The 17,523-nt window shown below is 47.7% G+C and overlaps 1 protein-coding gene across 9 annotated transcripts in view; it reads right to left on the bottom strand.

The window, feature by feature from the left end:
• NAV2 (neuron navigator 2) overlaps positions 1–17,523 on the bottom strand; it is a 669,134-nt gene that overhangs the window by 391,282 nt on the left and 260,329 nt on the right. For all 9 annotated transcript variants that reach the window (XM_086959512.1, XM_086959519.1, XM_086959517.1 and 6 more), the window contains exon 4: positions 15,701–15,773. In XM_086959512.1, the coding sequence (XP_086815638.1) occupies positions 15,701–15,773 (73 nt within the window). The remainder of the gene's footprint in view (positions 1–15,700; positions 15,774–17,523) is intronic.

A 17,523-nucleotide genomic window follows, 5' to 3' on the forward strand; every position in this document is an offset into this window, starting at 1 on the left:
AATAGCTCGAACGCTTGTAAATGCGAGTCTATTGCATTGCAAATGTTTGTTTCCTTTCTTTTTATGTGTGGAGACACCAAGGACTTCGGCTGCAGACACAGTAGCTTTGGTTTTAATAGGGGGTATTCCTAAGGTTTCTTTGATGTTTTCAACTTTAGTGCAGCATAAACCAGAGTAACAGAGCCTTTGAAACAGTCACTACCCACAGACTGCAGCAGGACTTGGAAGCATAAATCACAGGGTACAGCAGGGCTTTGGAGCAAAACCAGAGGGTACAGCAGGGTACTGAAGGGTAACCAAAGGGGTTCAGCAGGGTTTGGAGGATAAATCACAGGGTACAGCAGGGTTTTTAGAGGATAAACCAGGGGGTACAGCAAGTTTTTAAGATACATCAGATGATACAGTAGGGCTTTGGAGCACAAGCCACACAATGTAGCAGGCCTAAAGGAGGATATACCACAGGATGCAGCCGGGCCTTTGGGGGCAAACTACAGGCTGCAGAAGGCCCTTAGGAGTATACACTACAGGATGCAGCAGGCCCAAAGGAGTATAAACCACAGTATGTAGCAGGGCCATAGGAGTGTAAACCACAGGATGCAGCAGGGCATTTGGAGGCAAACTACAGGCTGCAGAAGGCCCCTAGGAGTATACACCACAGGATGCAGAAGGCCCATAGAGTATACACCACAGGATGTAGCAGGCCAGTAAGAGGATAAACCACAGGATGAATCAGGCCCATAGGATACACCATAGGATGCAGCAGGCCCATAGGAGGCAAAACCACAGCATACAGCAGAGCCTTTGGAGGGTAGACCAGAGGGCACAACATGGCCTTTGGAGCAGCCACAAAACAGAGGGTGAAGCAAAGCCTTTTGAACAACACAAGACTAAAGGATGCGGCACAGTCAGGACAAAGCATGGGGTAAGGCGGGCCGGGGTCTTTCAAGCACAAGCCGCCTTTTGCAGCAGGAGCTAAAGAGGATACATCAGAGGGTGCTGCAGGGTCTTGTGGGACAGGAGCCACCTGTGTGGCAGGGCCCGTCAGAGCACAGGATACAGCACAGCCTTTGGGGGATAAACCAGGGGGCAGAGCATGGACTTTGGAGCAGCCACATACCGGAAGGAGCAGCCACATACCGGAAGGAGCAGCCACATACCGGAAGGGGCAGCCACATACCGGAAGGAGCAGCCACATACCGGAAGGGGCAGCCACATACCGGAAGGGGCAGCCACATACCGGAAGGAGCAGCCACATACCAGAAGGTGCAGCAAAACCTTTGGAGCACAAACCACCAGCTGCAGCAGGGCTTTCGGAAGAGCCACCACGAGGTACCCACAGCGGAGCCATTGAAGATGCCACAAACCAGAGGGTGCAGCGGGGTCTCTGGAGGACAAACCAGCTGGCACAGCAGAGTCTTCGATCACAAGCCACACTTTGCAGCAAGACGAGGCTAGGGCGGTCAATCTCAATCTGGGGAACCGGGTTCGAGTCTCGGCATCGATGCTCAGCATCCTGTGTTTCTGGGAAGATCACTTCATCTCCCGGTGCCTAACAGAAATGAATGTATTCGTCTGTAACGCAACTGGTGCTCATGTAAAGCGCTCTGAAACCCCATACCTTTGGGTCAAGTTTGCGCTATATAAAACTAAAAAAATAAATAAATAAAAAAATACCGATGAAGGTTAAACCGCAGGGTGCAGCAGGAACTAAGGAGGGTAAACGACGGGTACGGCAGCAGGACCGACGGAGGAAATACCACAGGGTGTAGCATGCCCTTAGGAGGATAAACCACAGGATGCAGCACAGCTTTAGGAGGATAAACCACAGGATGCAGCACGGCCATAGGAGGATAAACCACAGGATGCAGCACTGCCATAGGAGGATAAACTACAGGGTGAAGCATGGCTTCAGGAGGATAAACCACAGGAGGGAGCACAGTCTAGGGAGGATGAACCACAGGGTGCAACATGACCTAAGGGGAATAAACCACAGGGCACTCAGAAGAATAAACCACGGGATACAGAAGGGCCATAGGAGGATAAACCACAGGATGCAACATGGCCTTAGGAGGAGAAACCACAGGATACAGAAGGGCCAAAGGAGGATAAACTACAGGATGCAACAGGGCCTTAAAAGGATAAACCATAGGATGCAGCACGGCCTTAGGAGGATAAACCACAGGGTGCAACATGACCTAAGGGGAATAAACCACAGGGCCTTAGGGGAATAAACCACAGGATACAGAAGGGCCATAGGAGGATAACCCACAATATGCCCCTTCCTCAGTCCTCATTACCCTCTAACCAACGTCGCAGAACATACCCCCTCTCTTAATTTAACCCCACCTCCCTTCAACAGGACCATCTCCAATCTCACTTCCGCTCCTACTCTCAGCCCCCATTACCCTCCCTACACACCCACCACGGCTACCAGTCTCCCAGCCTACACCTTGACCCACCCGCCCACCACCAATGCCATCAAACCATAACGCCAACTTCCTCCCTACCTCTTCCACACCCCTCCCGCCCAAAACTACTCACCTCCCTAACTCCATCCCGCACACCAACACAACGCAGACCTGCTCGAACACCAGCCCTCCCTCCCACCTGCACACAAATTCCCTGGTCAACCATTCACCACTGACTGCCACTCCCACCACCTACCCTACGATGGAATACATCACGACCAGCCTCACTCAGATCAAAGAAGACATTCACGCCATCAAAGAACTACTCTCCACACACCCCACACACCCCCCACCCACCTCCTCCCCCCATACCAACCTGTCCCCTACTCCGCCGGCGGACTCCCACCCTCATCACGCCCCACACCTGGCGTCAATCCCTGCTCATAGGCGCTACTACCCTCGTCCCCCGCATCGCCCCTGCAAACCCTCACACACCTACACCCCCCGCCAAACTTGTCCCCCACCCATCCGACCAACTCTCGCACTCAGCTATCCCCCAATCTGACCTCAATCCCAGCTCCTAATCGTAACAACCGCCCTCACCGCACCCACAACTCTTCTTCTGACCTCGACACACTCACCCTTCTCCGCTCCTATGACCCAGCCCCCCAAATTGACACAAGCACCCCACACTGCAACATTCCCACGATACACCCAAATCCCCTTAGACCACCCACACTAAACAGCAGATTCTCCATCCCCAATAATCTTAGAAAAGTCCCTCTCTCGATAGAACCAGCTAACACCCTCTACACACCCCGTCTCAAATGCATTCTTCTCAACTGCAGATCGGCCACGAAACATTCCGCCGCCATTGCTGAACTCCTCCTATCGCGGGACCTTGACCTAATCATCCTGACTGAAACGTGGCTAACTGAATCTTCGACACCCATAATGGACATTCTGGTTCCTCCCAACTACCACATTATCAGGCTCGACAGAACAGGCCAAATAGGTGGTGGAATCGCATGCATATACAGGGACAACCTCTCTGTTCAGAAAGTCAATTCCACATCCCTACCATCCCCAACATCCTGGGAATACATCTGCCTCGACATTATTAGTGAGGGCAAACCGATATGCTCTCTTCACAGCATCTACCACCCACCCAGGGACAACCTCACCTTTTCCCAACAAATCATGGATATGATCTCAACCAATTCCGGACGGCAGCTCACCCAAATATACCTTGGTGACTTCAACCTCCACTGGAATGACCGCAACGACGCGGTGGTAAATAGTCTTAAAAATTTCCTCGATGCCCTTAACCTCACCCAAATTTGCAACAGCCCGACACACGAGAAAGGTTCTACCCTAGACCTGATCATCTCCAAAGAGGACTCTATCCAACTCGAATCCATCCAACCCTGTGACTGGTCAGATCATCATATTATCACATTCTTTATCAATGAAAAAGTCAAAGTCAACCCGGCTCAACTCCCCAAGCCCAAAGTCTGGAAAAGAGACGCGAAAAAGCTCAACCCAGGCTCTTTGCCCCCTAACAGTTGCAATCTCCTACTCCCACCTACAGGCGCCACGGACGTCCAAACTCTGACTGACCACTATCTCAACGCTATGACCTCAATAATTAATGAGGCTGCACCTATGCACCTAAAAAGAGTCTCTACTAAAACCTCCAAACCATGGTACGACGGGAGTCTCAACGAGGATAGAAGAGACATGCGAATGGCAGAACGGACCTGGAGATCAGCTCCCTCCGCAATGCACCTAAAAGATCTGAAGAAAAAGAGAAACGCCTACTTCAGGAAAATAAAACGCTCAAAATTGGACTTCTTCAGCCTCCAACTCGACCAAGCAAAAAACCGCCCGAGAAAACTGTTTGAGCTAATCAAGTCACAATCCAAGGAGCAACCACAACCACTCAACACTGGGCGTGAGGCACCCTCCTGTGAAGACTTCGCTGCTTTCTTTACCCAAAAAACGGACAAAATAAAAAGCGATCTCCTCACTGACGCAAGCCTCTACTCCAAACCCCAATGCCTAGCACCCACTGAACCAAAAAACAATGCTACATGGTCAACCTTTGGCACATACTCGGAAGAAGAAATTGGCAAATTACTCAGCACCCTGAAACCATCCAATCACCTCACGGACCCCCTCCCTGCCTGCGCAGTAAAAGACTTTACCCCTTTGCTTCTCCCTCTCTGGACTAAAATCATCAACAGCTCTCTCCAACAAGGAAGCATATCTGACTCCCTCAAAATTGGTCAGGTCACACCTATACTAAAGAAACCAACAGCCGACCCCTCTGATCTCAATAATTACCGTCCCATCACCAATATCCCCACTCTCGCCAAACTGCTGGAAAAATGCGCACAACTACAATTGACTAAACACATTGAGCAATTCGATCTCCTCAACCCTCACCAGTCAGGCTTCCGAGCCGGACACAGCACAGAAACTGCTATGACTCACATAATTGATGACGCACTTCAAATGCTAGACCAAAACGACACCTGCCTCCTCATCCTTCTTGACCTCTCCTCAGCATTCGGCACCGTTAAACATGAGAATCTACTAGAACTACTAAACACAAGAATGGGCCTATCTGGAACTGTCCTCAAGTGGTTCACCTCCTTTCTTCACAACAGGTCGCAGAAATTCAAGAGCAACAACCGGATGTCCTCGCCAATACCTGTAACGCTAGGCGTCCCCCAAGGATCCTCTCTATCCCCAACTTTGTTCAACCTAGTCATGGAACCTCTCACCACCTTGCTACAAGCATCCAATGTTCACTTCCACATGTACGCCGATGACACTCAACTTTACCTCAAATTACAATCACCCAATGACATCCTGCTCCTGAACTCAACAATCAGATACACCCAATCCTGGCTTGCCGACAATCACCTCAAACTCAATGCCCTGAAAACAGAGTTCCTTCTGATCTCACCCCCAGCGAAGATATCCACCACTCAACATTGGCTTAAAAACCTAACCGCACTCAATGTCCAACCCACCATCGTGGACTCAGCAAAATCTTTAGGCATAACACTCGACACCAATCTCAGCATGCAGCAACATATCAGCAAGGCGACAAAGGGAGCGAACTTCCAGATCAATACTCTGAGGAAACTTAAACCCTACCTCCCAGCCAAAGTCTTCCAAACTGCAGTACAAGCACTAGTCATCCCACAAATTGAATACGGCAGCACCGCCCTCTGCGGACTCCCACTAACTACAACCGCACCACTAAAAGCTTCTCTAAATGCTGCAGCGAGACTCTTCACTGGGTCAAAAAAGCACTCCCACATTACCCCTGACTTGAAATCCCTGAATTGGCTGCCTTTTGAAGCCAGAATACATCTGAAAATCGCCTGCATGACACACAAGGCGGTACACCTAAACTCACCCGGCTACCTTGCTCAGAAACTGACAATCTCTGGGGGAATTAGAAACACGAGAGGCACAAACAATCTTCTGCTGAAACCTCGAAGATTCCGGAAGGAAAAAACATACAAGCGCTCCTTCTCGGGAATGGCGCCTAGAATTTGGAACTCACTCCCTCCCGAAACCAGGCTTATATCCTCCACTACACTCTTTAAAAAAGAAGTAAAAGCTATCCTCATGGCTAAATACACTTGAACTACTTTCTCGAATCCTATTAACACCCTGCACCGATCTGAACTACATGTTTGACCCCTTTACTTATTTGTTTGAGTTGTCTTATTATTGTCTTATTATTCATACTCTCTTATTATTCATATTACTGTCTTATTATTCATATTGTCTTATTATTCATATGATTGGCTTTGCACTCATTTATTTGTACTATTTGTACTGTGTGATATATTGATTTACTTGTCTGACTAGGTTCCCTCATGTACCCTTCTATGTAAAGCGCTCTGATATCTGCAAAGATCTTGTTCGCGCTATATAAAACTTTAAAATAAATAAAATAAGAAGACCTAAGGAGGATAAACCACAGGATGGAGAAGGGTATTCGTAAAATAACCCATAGGATGCAGCAGGGCCTAAGGAAAATAAACCACAGGATGCAACAGGACCTAAGGAGGATAAACCACAGGATCCATCAGGGCTTTAGGAGGAAAAACCACAGGCTGCAGCACGGCTTTAGGATGGTAAACCAGAGAGTGCAGCAGACCCCAAGGATGATAAATGACAAGATGCAGTAGGGCATTGGGAAGATATACAACCGGGTACAACAGATCCTAAGGAAGAAAACTCAAAGGATGTAGCAGAGCCTCTGGAGGATAAACTACAGCATGCAGCACGGCCATAGGAAGATAAACTACAGGATGCAGCACATCCATAGGAGGATAAACTACAGGGTGAAGCATGACCTAAGGGAATAAACCACAGGGCCTTCAGGATAATAAACCACAGGATACAGAAGGGCCATAGGAGGGTAAACTACCGGATGCACAACGGCCTTAGGAGGATAAACTACAGGGTGCTACAGGACATACGTAGGATAAAACACTGGATGCAGCAGGGCCATGCTAGGATAAACAACAGGGTGAAGCATGGCCTTAGGAGGATAAACCACATGAGGGAGCACAGTCTTAGGAGGATGAACCACAGGAGGGAGCACAGTCTTAGGAGGATGAACCACAGGGGGGAGCACAGTCTTAGGAGGATGAACCACAGGATGCAACAGGACCTAAGGATGATAAACCACAAGATGCAGCACAGCCTTAGGAGGATAGACCACAGGATGCAGCACGGCCATAGGAGAATAAACTACAGGGTGAAGCATGGCTTCAGGAGGATAAACTACAGGAGGGAGCACAGTCTTATGAGGATGAACCACAGGAGGGAGCACAGTCTTAGTAGGATAAACCACAGGATGCAACAGGACCTAAGGAGGATAAACCACAAGATGCAGCACAGCCTTAGGAGGATAGACCACAGGATGCAGAACGGCCATAGGAGAATAAACTACAGGGTGAAGCATGGCTTCAGGAGGATAAACTACAGGAGGGAGCACAGTCTTATGAGGATGAACCACAGGAGGGAGCACAGTCTTATGAGGATGAACCACAGGAGGGAGCACAGTCTTAGGAGGATAAAACACATGAGGGAGCACAGTCTTAGTAGGATAAACCACAGGATGCAACAGGACCTAAGGAGGATAAATCACAGGATGCAGCACGGCCATGGGAGGATAAACTACAGGGTGAAGCATGGTTTCAGGAGAACAAACCACAGGAGGGAGCACAGTCTTTGGAGGGTGAACACAGGGTGCAACATGACCTAAGGGGAATAAACCACAGGGCCCTCAGGAGAATAAACCACAGGATACAGAAGGCCCATAGGAGGATAACCCACAGGATGCAACAGGACCTAAGGAGGATAAACCACAGGATGTAGAAGGGTACTCGTAAGATAACCCATAGGATGCAGCAGGGCCTAAGGAAAATAAACCACAGGATGCAACAGGACCTAAGGAGGATAAACCACAGGATCCATCAGGGCTTTAGGAGGAAAAACCACAGGCTACAGCACGGCTTTAGGAGAATAAAACACAGAGTACAGCAGACCCCAAGGATGAAAAACGACAGGATGCAGTAGGGCATTTGGAAGATATACAACCGGGTACAACAGATCCTAAGGAAGAAAACTCACAGGATGTAGCAGGGCCTCTGGAGTATAAACTACAGGATGCAGCACGTCCATAGAGGATTAAACCACCGGGTGCAGCACGGCCTTAGAAAGATAAACCAGAGAATGCAGCACTTCCATTGGAGGATAAACTACATGGTGAAGCATGACCTAAGGGGGAAAAACCACAGGGCCTTAGGATACTAAACCACAGGATACAGAAGGGCCACAGAAGCATAAACCACAGGATGCAGCACGGCCTTAGGAGGATAAACTACAGGGTGCTACAGGACATACTGAGTATAAAACACTGGATGCAGCAGGGCCATGGTAGGATAAACTACAGGGTGAAGCATGGCCTTAGGAGGATAAACCACAGGATGGAGCACAGTCTTAGGAGGATAAACCACAGGAGGGAGCACAGTCTTAGCAGCATAAACCACAGGAGGGAGCACAGTCTTAGGAGGATAAACCACAGGAGGGAGCACAGTCTTAGGAGGATAAACCACAGGAGGGAGCACAGTCTTAGGAGGATGAACCACAGGAGGGAGCACAGTCTTAGGAGGATGAACCACAAGATGCAACAGGACCTAAGGAGGATAAACCACAAGATGCAGCACAGCCGTGGGAGGATAAACAACAGGATGCAGCACGGCCATAGGAGGATAAACCGCAGGAGGGTGCACAGTCTTAGGAGGATAAACCACAGGAGGGAGCACAGTCTTAGGAGGATGAACCACAGGATGCAACAGGAACGAAGGAGGATAAACCACAAGATGCAGCACAGCCTTAGGAGGATAAACCACAGGATGCAGCACGGCCATAGGAGGATAAACCACAGGATGCAGCACAGCCTTAGGAGTATAAACCACAGGATGCAGCACGACCATAGGAGGATAAACTACAGGGTAAAGCATGGCTTCAGGAGGATAAACCACAGGAGGGACCACAGTCTTGGGAGGATGAACCACAGGGTGCAACATGACCTAAGGGGAATAAACCACAGGGCCGTCAGGAGAATAAACCACAGGATACCGAAGGGCCAAAGGAGGATAAACTACAGGAAGCAACAGGGCCTTAGGAGGATAAACCACAGGATGCTGCACGGCCATAGGAGGATAAACTACAGGGTGAAGCATGGCCTTAGGAGGATAAACAACAGGAGGGAGCACAGTCTTAGGAGGATAACCCACAGGAGGGAGCACAGTTTTAGGAGGATGAACCACAGGGTGCAACATGACCTAAGGGGAATAAACCACAGGGCCTTAGGGGAATAAACCACAGGATACAGAAGGGCCATAGGAGGATATCCCACAGGATGTAACAAGACCTAAGGAGGATAAACCACAGGATGTAGACGGGTATTCGTAAGATAACCCATAGGATGCAGCAGGGCCTAAGGAAAATAAACCACAGGATGCAACAGGACCTAAGGAGGATAAACCACAGGATTCATCAGGGCTTTAGGAGGGAAAATCACAGGCTGCAGCACAGCCTTAGGAGGATAAACCACAGAGTGCAGCAGAACCCAAGGATGATAAATGACAGGATGCAGTAGGGCATTTGGAAGATATACAACATGTACAACAGATCCTAAGGAAGAAAACCCACAGGATGTAGCAGGGCCTCTGGAGGATAAACTACAGGATGCAGCACGTCCATAGGGGGATAAACCACAGGGTGCAGCACGGCCGTAGGTAGATAAACCAGAGAATGCAGCACGTCCATAGGAGGATAAATCACAGGATGTAGCAGGACCTAAGGAGGATAACCCACAGGACGCAGCAGGGCCTTAGGAAGATATACCACCGGTACAGCAGGCCCTATAGAAGAAAACCCACAGCCGGAGGCAGCTTGAAAACTACAGTAGCCCTCACCAAGGAGACTGCAGCTAGAAAGGAGGCTCTTTCTCCAGGCAAGATCAGTCTGACAGGACTCTACCCACCCGGCAGGAGAGATCATTTGGCAACAGGCACTCGCTCTGCATATATGTTACAAGACTGTCGCCTCCTGCGCCCTCTCCATCCACCCCCGCCGCTGCTCCAAAGACCCATAGCTCTGACCAAGACTTGGGTGCAACCCTTTACTACTGCAAGGCTTCTACGGAGCACCCACTGCATGTACCCAGCCCAGGCTGACATCCACAGCCCCCTCTTAGCCAGTCCATCACCCGCCCTCCAACCCATCGCTTCATGTCTGCACCTGGGCAACTATCAGGGTGGGGAGTGCAACATCCAATTTTCCTGTCCTCCGTAACATTACTAGTGCCTGTGCACTAATGATTTGGTGTGTGCACGAGAAATGTGCACTGCTACTGAAGAATCTCTATGTGTGTATATTGGAAGCTTGCAGAGCAGTGCACAAGATATTCCTGTTTTTTACGCAGGAAGCTTGTCCTGCTCAGTGCCTAATTTGTGCTGGTGTTTGCCAGTACTCAGCACCTGCACTTGTTTTTTAACACAGGCCCTTATTTATGAGAGTACACCACATGGCAGTTCTCTCTCTGTCCATTTTTTAGCAAAGCATATTAGTAGAATATTTAACTATTTAAATATACTGAAATAAACATATACAGAACTCGGACTTCCAGGCTTTCACTAAAGCTTTGGGTGACAAGGAATTGTTCAAAATGTCACACTAAATTAAGTGAATAATTAGTGAGCATTGCTGCTGCTGGCATTTGGCAGCAGTGGCAGGAGAGGAGGGCAGTGCCAGCTGCAGTGGCAGACCTTGGACCATGGCACTTATATTTTCACATATTAAGCTCTGGCCCTGCTGCTGGTACCAGTTTTGTGTCAGAAAAGCAATCTACGGGTGCCCAAGAGGTACCTGTTCTGAGTGTGAGAGAAGCTTGCAGTGATGGTGCCTATAAGGTGGCTCTATGTCTTACTAAAGCTGGGGGAGGCCTTATCACTATGCAAAAGCATAAAAGATTGGCTTCTTCGGTGCTTATTTCTCCAAGTGGCTTGGGAATAGCCATATCCTAAGGGCATAAACGACAACTGAAAGCGAGGATTTGACAACGACCAGGTCATTCTAACCAAACACCATAGTGAGGTCAATCACTGCAGAAAGAAATACTGAAAAAGCATAAGGAAAGCTTGAGTTTGTCACCGGTATGTACTGCAGAATATATGGATCTTGGCAGCAGCCAGTTAACCAGAGGAGCAGGCAGGTTTAAATAGGAGATGTTGACCACAGGCACAGGAGCCGGCAGGCTTTCCTTACCGTGCAAATGATGCTCTTGATGGAGTCAGTCGTGTGGTTGGAACAGAGCTTCTTACTAGCAGAGACCGCAGCTAATCAATGCCAGGCTACCAGCTGATTTGAGAACGACAGCAAGCAACGAGCTGCCAAGATCACAAACAGCCTGCACTCGGAGCTGAGATTCGATCCCACACTCTTAACTCCCAACCCAGGGCTTGGTGTTGCTGCTTCCTTCATTGGGTCGTGCGCCGGCACAGTGACATTGAAAGGGGAGCCCAAAAAGCCTCTGGTAAGATTTAAATTGCCGTAGTCTGGGAATACCCGTGACAACATGAATATGGTGAAAAAAACACAAGTAAAATAATAGGCCTTGTGTTCGTTGACAGCCTTTTGGCTTTGCCGGTGCTTTTTTGTTATGTAATTTGTTTTGCAAAACGTTCTTGTTGGGGAAGCTCCTGGGCGCTCAATCAATCCAAAACAAATATTGGCTAAAGCAAAAATATATTTTGAGGTCTCAAAAAGCACACATTGAATTAGAAGCACTTGAGGGGAACTACTTTGAGTGTGGATGTGCTCCTTGTGACAGGGAAAAATGCAGTTTTTCACACTGAAGTTAGCCAATGGCTGAAGTGGGCTGACCCACTGCCTCGTGCTCTGTGTTGTAATGGGTGAAAGTAAAAATGTGAATGACACAATAAGAGACCAATGGCTGAAGATGACTGGTTAAAAGCATCTATAAACATGTTATACATGTAATAGTATTAAAATTAAATACAGTATTTAGCTGCTGCATGTCTTCACTTTCCATGAGTGGTTTCTCTGCAGTGACCGAAGCACAGAGTCCACCAGAATAAACACACCTCAGCTCGAAAACTGAAAGAGACTTAAGTCAAAAAAGGGGGCTCAGTCTGAGAGGACTCTACCTTACAGGTGAGATCCTCTGTGCATCTATGTCACAAGACTGTCACCTACCGCGTCCCCTCCATCTATCCCTTCTGCTAATCCGAAGACCCACAGCTCTGACCAAGGTCTGGTTCAACCCTTTACTACTGCAAAGCCTGGCCACCAGACTGAAAATCACCTCCTGCCTGACCTTGGAGACACTGCCACAGGCTGGCACAATTGCTGTGCCACCCATACAACCGGCGGTGCCAGTCCACAGAGGGCTAGGCCGCTGACTGACTGAAATGTCTTCGATGCTGCACTGGCTGCCCTCTTACTGATGCCTGTGGCCATTATTCTTTCGTCCCCTATCTCATGGGTATGTAATACGCAGGCTTAGATAACTCATTCCACACACCCGCCACTACACCCTTATACTAAACATACAACATTCAGAACAGATGCATGTTTACATAACGTCTGACCATTTTTAAAAGGAACTCTTTGAAACAACTGTGAAGAAATAACGTTTGGATAGGCATTTAATAAACAAGTACACACATTGGCAGCACTATTACACCCTGTTCTTTTCAAAATGGCTGCCTTGGTGTTTTGTCAAGTCCACACCCTGGGAAGTCACCCTGCACCTGACACCCAGTTGACCTCACTCGCCCACCCACCTGAATGGACCGTGGGAAATGGAATGCGAAAGCTCTCAAAAGTACAGGGCCTTCATGTTCACCTGGATCGCTTGCGTACTTTCTTTGTGTCATTTTTGACAGTTATAGGCACAGGCTCTCCTGAGGTTTGTCTACAAAAGCTGAAATACCAAGCATTGCTGAGTTCAAGTTCAAGAGGCCTGGAAACAATCGGAAGGTAAGAGATTGTAAGCGCTGTGTTTATTTTACAGTTTCCACTCCGAGGAAACTTGGGTTCAAGTTAAGGCATGCACGGCGCACTCCAGTACCATTCAGATGAACAAATCTCAGAGCAAACAGACATGCAGGCCTGCACCCGGGTTGTCTATATTTTCAATGACGCCTGGCGAAATGAAGAGAGGAACTAGATCCCCGCACAGTGCACAACAAATGCACTGCTATGGGGTTCACCGATTTCTTGGCGGATGTCACGCTGCTCATTTTCTGCTGACTGGCATTCTGAGGGTGGTGGGCAAGCTGCCTAGAAATCAGTGGTTCCAATTCACAAATATTTTTGTTCACCTAAGCGTAACGTACATGCACTAAAAACTCAAATGCAATTACAAATTTCTTGTTTCACAGAGTAAGTTAGATTTTCAAATCCCGCACTGCACTTACTCAAAAGTGTTATGTGTATGCGGACCCGGGGCCAGCAAAATGCATGGAACACCGAAAAAATCAAACCTTTGATCATATTTACAAACATTTTGAAAGTTGTCCCATGCCTGGGAATCACACACTTACTGCTCTTAAAGGCAAGCACAAGTTCCTTTCTATGGCGGAAAGGGGGGAGAACGCCCATTTTTACCTTCCCATGATGGCCTAGAAGTACACAATATGCATGTGTAAAACTTAAAAAGGAGTAGTTTTATACATCTACAGTGTGGCTGTTTTAAATCACCCTAGTGGGATTTATTTAGGATTGCCAAAAAGTCAGACTCTACTACGAATACAAAAGGTGTCCCACACAACTATATTTGTAACTTTTTCTGTCCAGGTTACTTATCCTTCATCAGAGAGGGGCATTCCGGCAGAAAAGAGAGTACCCTGGAGCCCTGCATCCTGCCTCATCAACAATCCCAAACAATAAGGGTTCCAGAGCGCCCCTTGGTTTGAGGATGTCTGGTTGGTGACCCATTGTAGCATCATGTCTGGAAGGTAGCTTTAAGGGCTATGGGCCAGATGTATCAAAAATCCGTTTTGTGAATCCTAAATAGCGATTTTTTGCGAATTGCTATTTAGAATTCGCAAAACGGTATGTATGTACAAAATCGCAATTATTTTGCGATTTCTTATTATTCTTTATTTGCGAATTCGCAATTTGCGAATTCGCGAATAATTTCTAATGCATTCCTATGGGCCAGGAGGCCCATAGGAATGATAGCGCAATAATTCTCAAATTGCGAATTCGCAATTTGCTATTCGCAATTTGAGAATTATTTCAAGGGTGCAGGGGTGTCTCAAAGACACCCTGATGCACCCCTGAAATCTACATGTGTGTGCATGTGGCACACATACATGCCCTATGGGCATGTATGTGTGTCACATGCCACCCTCACAAATGCCAATTAGGGCATTTTTAAAAGAAATCGCAAATTACCACCAACTACAAGTTGGTGGTAAACTGCAATTTCTTAACACAAATTCGCAATCCAAAAATGTGTCATACATATCATTTAGGGAATCGCAAAATTTGCGATTCCTTAAATGCTATGGCAAAATAAGGAATCGCAAATAATTGCGATTCCTTAAATTGCGATTTTTTCATACATATGAAACATCGCAAATCGGCCGTTTGCGAGTCGCAAAGGCCAAAATTTTGCGATTTTCGGCCTTTGCGAGTCGCAAAAGCCTTGATACATCTGGGCCTAAGTATCTGCCTGGAACACCAACATCTCTCCTAAACAGACCCCCCACAGTTCCATAGTGACATGTAACTTGCTGTGCTCCTCCTCGCCCTTGTCCCATGCATCTCAGATACCTGGCAGTCCATGCCAGGGGCACCTCCTGTGCACCAATTCTATGAACTTGACACCCCACCCACCTACCAAATCCTGCTCTTAGTGGGCCCCACAAACCCTCAAAAACCACTTATTCCTGCACACCTCAGCTGAACACGCAACGCAACGGGCATGGAACACTTGAGCACAGACCTCCTTAGCTGGTGTCCCTTTCACTGCACACATCTGCATAGCTCGTACTCACTGCATTTCAACCTAATGCAGTTGCTAAGGCACTTTCCTTCAAGTTAAACAGCTAAAACAGATATTCAACAAGAATGAAGGGTTTCAGGGGGCTACAAAGTGGGTAAAGTTGGTAAGTGGCTCAATGAGCCGCAGAAGTGCCACTGAAACACGCTGTGATAGAGCGGTCACAAGTATCAATCCCGTCAAGACTGGTACATCCTTCCAAGGTTAGTAAATTAAGTATGACTTAATTGGGTGATAGTAACACCTGTTATATACAGCGCTTAGAAGTGGAAGGAGCGCTGCATAGAATGCCACATAGAAACTTAGGGCCTGATTTCGATACTGGCAGACGGGTTTCTACGTCACAACAGTGACGGGTATCCTGTCCGCTGAATTCGAAATCCCGTAGGATATTATGGGATTTATATCTTGGCGGACGGGATATCCCTCCGACCCGAACCCGCCCGCTGGGATCTAATTCAGGTCCAGAGTTTTTATAAAGAAAAAAGTCTCGCAATTCTTAGTACTTTATATTACACGCAATAAAATGTTCTGTAAAATAGGTTGAACAGGCGCGAGTGCCAATATCATACATTATGATTGAATAAACATACCATACATGACATTAAGCAGCAAGTGGTACATTTAAAAAACACAGATGTTTACATACCTTCCGCGGACAGCCCCTGAATGTTGATTCCTTTCGCGGCCAGGAAAGTCAGGCATGTGTCTATATTTTCAATCTGGGCGGGAAAAAAAGAGAGGAAATATGCGTCAGAAAAACACGCTGGCTTCCGGTCTTCTCAATCAGCGCGTGCATCGGTTAATATCCAGCATGTCTCATCCATCCATGGGCCTGCGAGCGCCTCCGGACAGCAGAGCTACCCGAGGGCGCATGGATGCGCGCAGAGAGAGGCTTCAGCACTGCGCACTGGCGCACGAACCGCGCACCCGCTCCCAGCGCTGCGCGACACATGGAAGGGCCCGAAATAACGGCGCGGCCGCTCGGATCCAGCCGCATTTCTAAGGTATAGCAGACCCAAAATAAACACTGCTGCCGAAACCGCGAATTGAGTGGGTGGGCGCCGGGGGTAGGGGAGGGGGCGCCACTTGGTGTCCAGCGAGCAGCTGGTGGCAGGCATTTCTGGGCGCAGTTGCAGCAACATTTTAAGGCACGCCAACAATGGGTTCCACGTGGAATTTCAAAAATGTTTATTCTCAAGATTCCACGAGTGTTCCGAAATGCAACAGCTATGGATGAGGCGTCAACGTGGCATGTGTCGTCCCTGCGTGTAGTGTCCAGAATGTGTGCATATGAAGGAGCAAGAGCCTAGAAGTAGCCATGGACGTTTAGGCGCTTGCATGTCGAACGTAATGGAATGATTATAGCCATGGACGCCGGAGTTACGCAGCCGGGGAGGACCAAAGTATGTGGCAGTGCAGATTAGATTATGCGGCAAGCAAAGGCACATTATTTGTCGCAATGCTGCACATTACGAGACAGTATTTTGCCATTTTTACCCATGGTAACACTGGGCAAAGGTTTCGCTTTATTAGTACCAGTTTAACACCCAATACAGCAACATGCAATTAAGAGATGGCCAGTCAACCTTTGCAAAGGGCATTACGCGGCACGGGGCCACGTGCCGACACGTGTTTAGTAACTTTTAATCAGTTTCAGATAGAAATAATTTTTCTGTTAATGATGTAAAATAAAAATCAATCAATATGCATTTGCATTGCACAGCCCTGTCACCCCTAGGTGTATGTGGGTGCTGTGCAGCAAATTATCTAGCAAACCCATAACTATGCAGAAAAATTCCAGTGTCCCTGGCTATGGGTATACAAGGAAACTAACTGTATTTCTTTATTATAATCAAACAACTGGGAGTGTTAACCTGCTATATAAAATGAGGGTCTATAAACATAGGGCACATTTCGCATAGTGCCTATAGTACGCCAAATCACGTCGAGGCGCTTAGGGCCTGCACAAACCCTTAAAAATATGCGTTTGTGCCTGCACAAAAAAATAAGTATAGCTATATGTACCAGCTCATGTCTTTGTTTTGATTTACTCTTTTTTTTTACATTTGTAGAATTCACATACAGTTTGCAGACAGAATTTCACAAGCCTTCCCCAGGCAGCTTGCCAAGGGTGAAACATCATTCTGTTTAGGATTATTTGACAGTGTGTGCGAGTAGCCTATTTATACCCTTTTTTCCTAGAGATTATATATTATCCCCAGGGAGAAACTACATCTCCCAGTCTCTGTAACCTCCGTGAAATAATGTGGCGCCCCCTTCTCTTTCCCACCTTGGAAACACATTCCTTCATTTGGAGGGATCTAGTTTGTTTCCAGGATGGAAGCACCACAAAAGTCTTTGGTGAATACCCACAGGGTTCTGACTTTGTGGATGATTATGCGAGGCCAACCCACTCGACAAGATGCTAATCCCCCCTTTTCCTGTCTTCCATCTGGACTTACTTTAAGG

This window comes from Lissotriton vulgaris, chromosome 2_2, assembly GCF_964263255.1.
Source record: "Lissotriton vulgaris chromosome 2_2, aLisVul1.2, whole genome shotgun sequence".
Taxonomy (NCBI): domain Eukaryota; kingdom Metazoa; phylum Chordata; class Amphibia; order Caudata; family Salamandridae; genus Lissotriton; species Lissotriton vulgaris.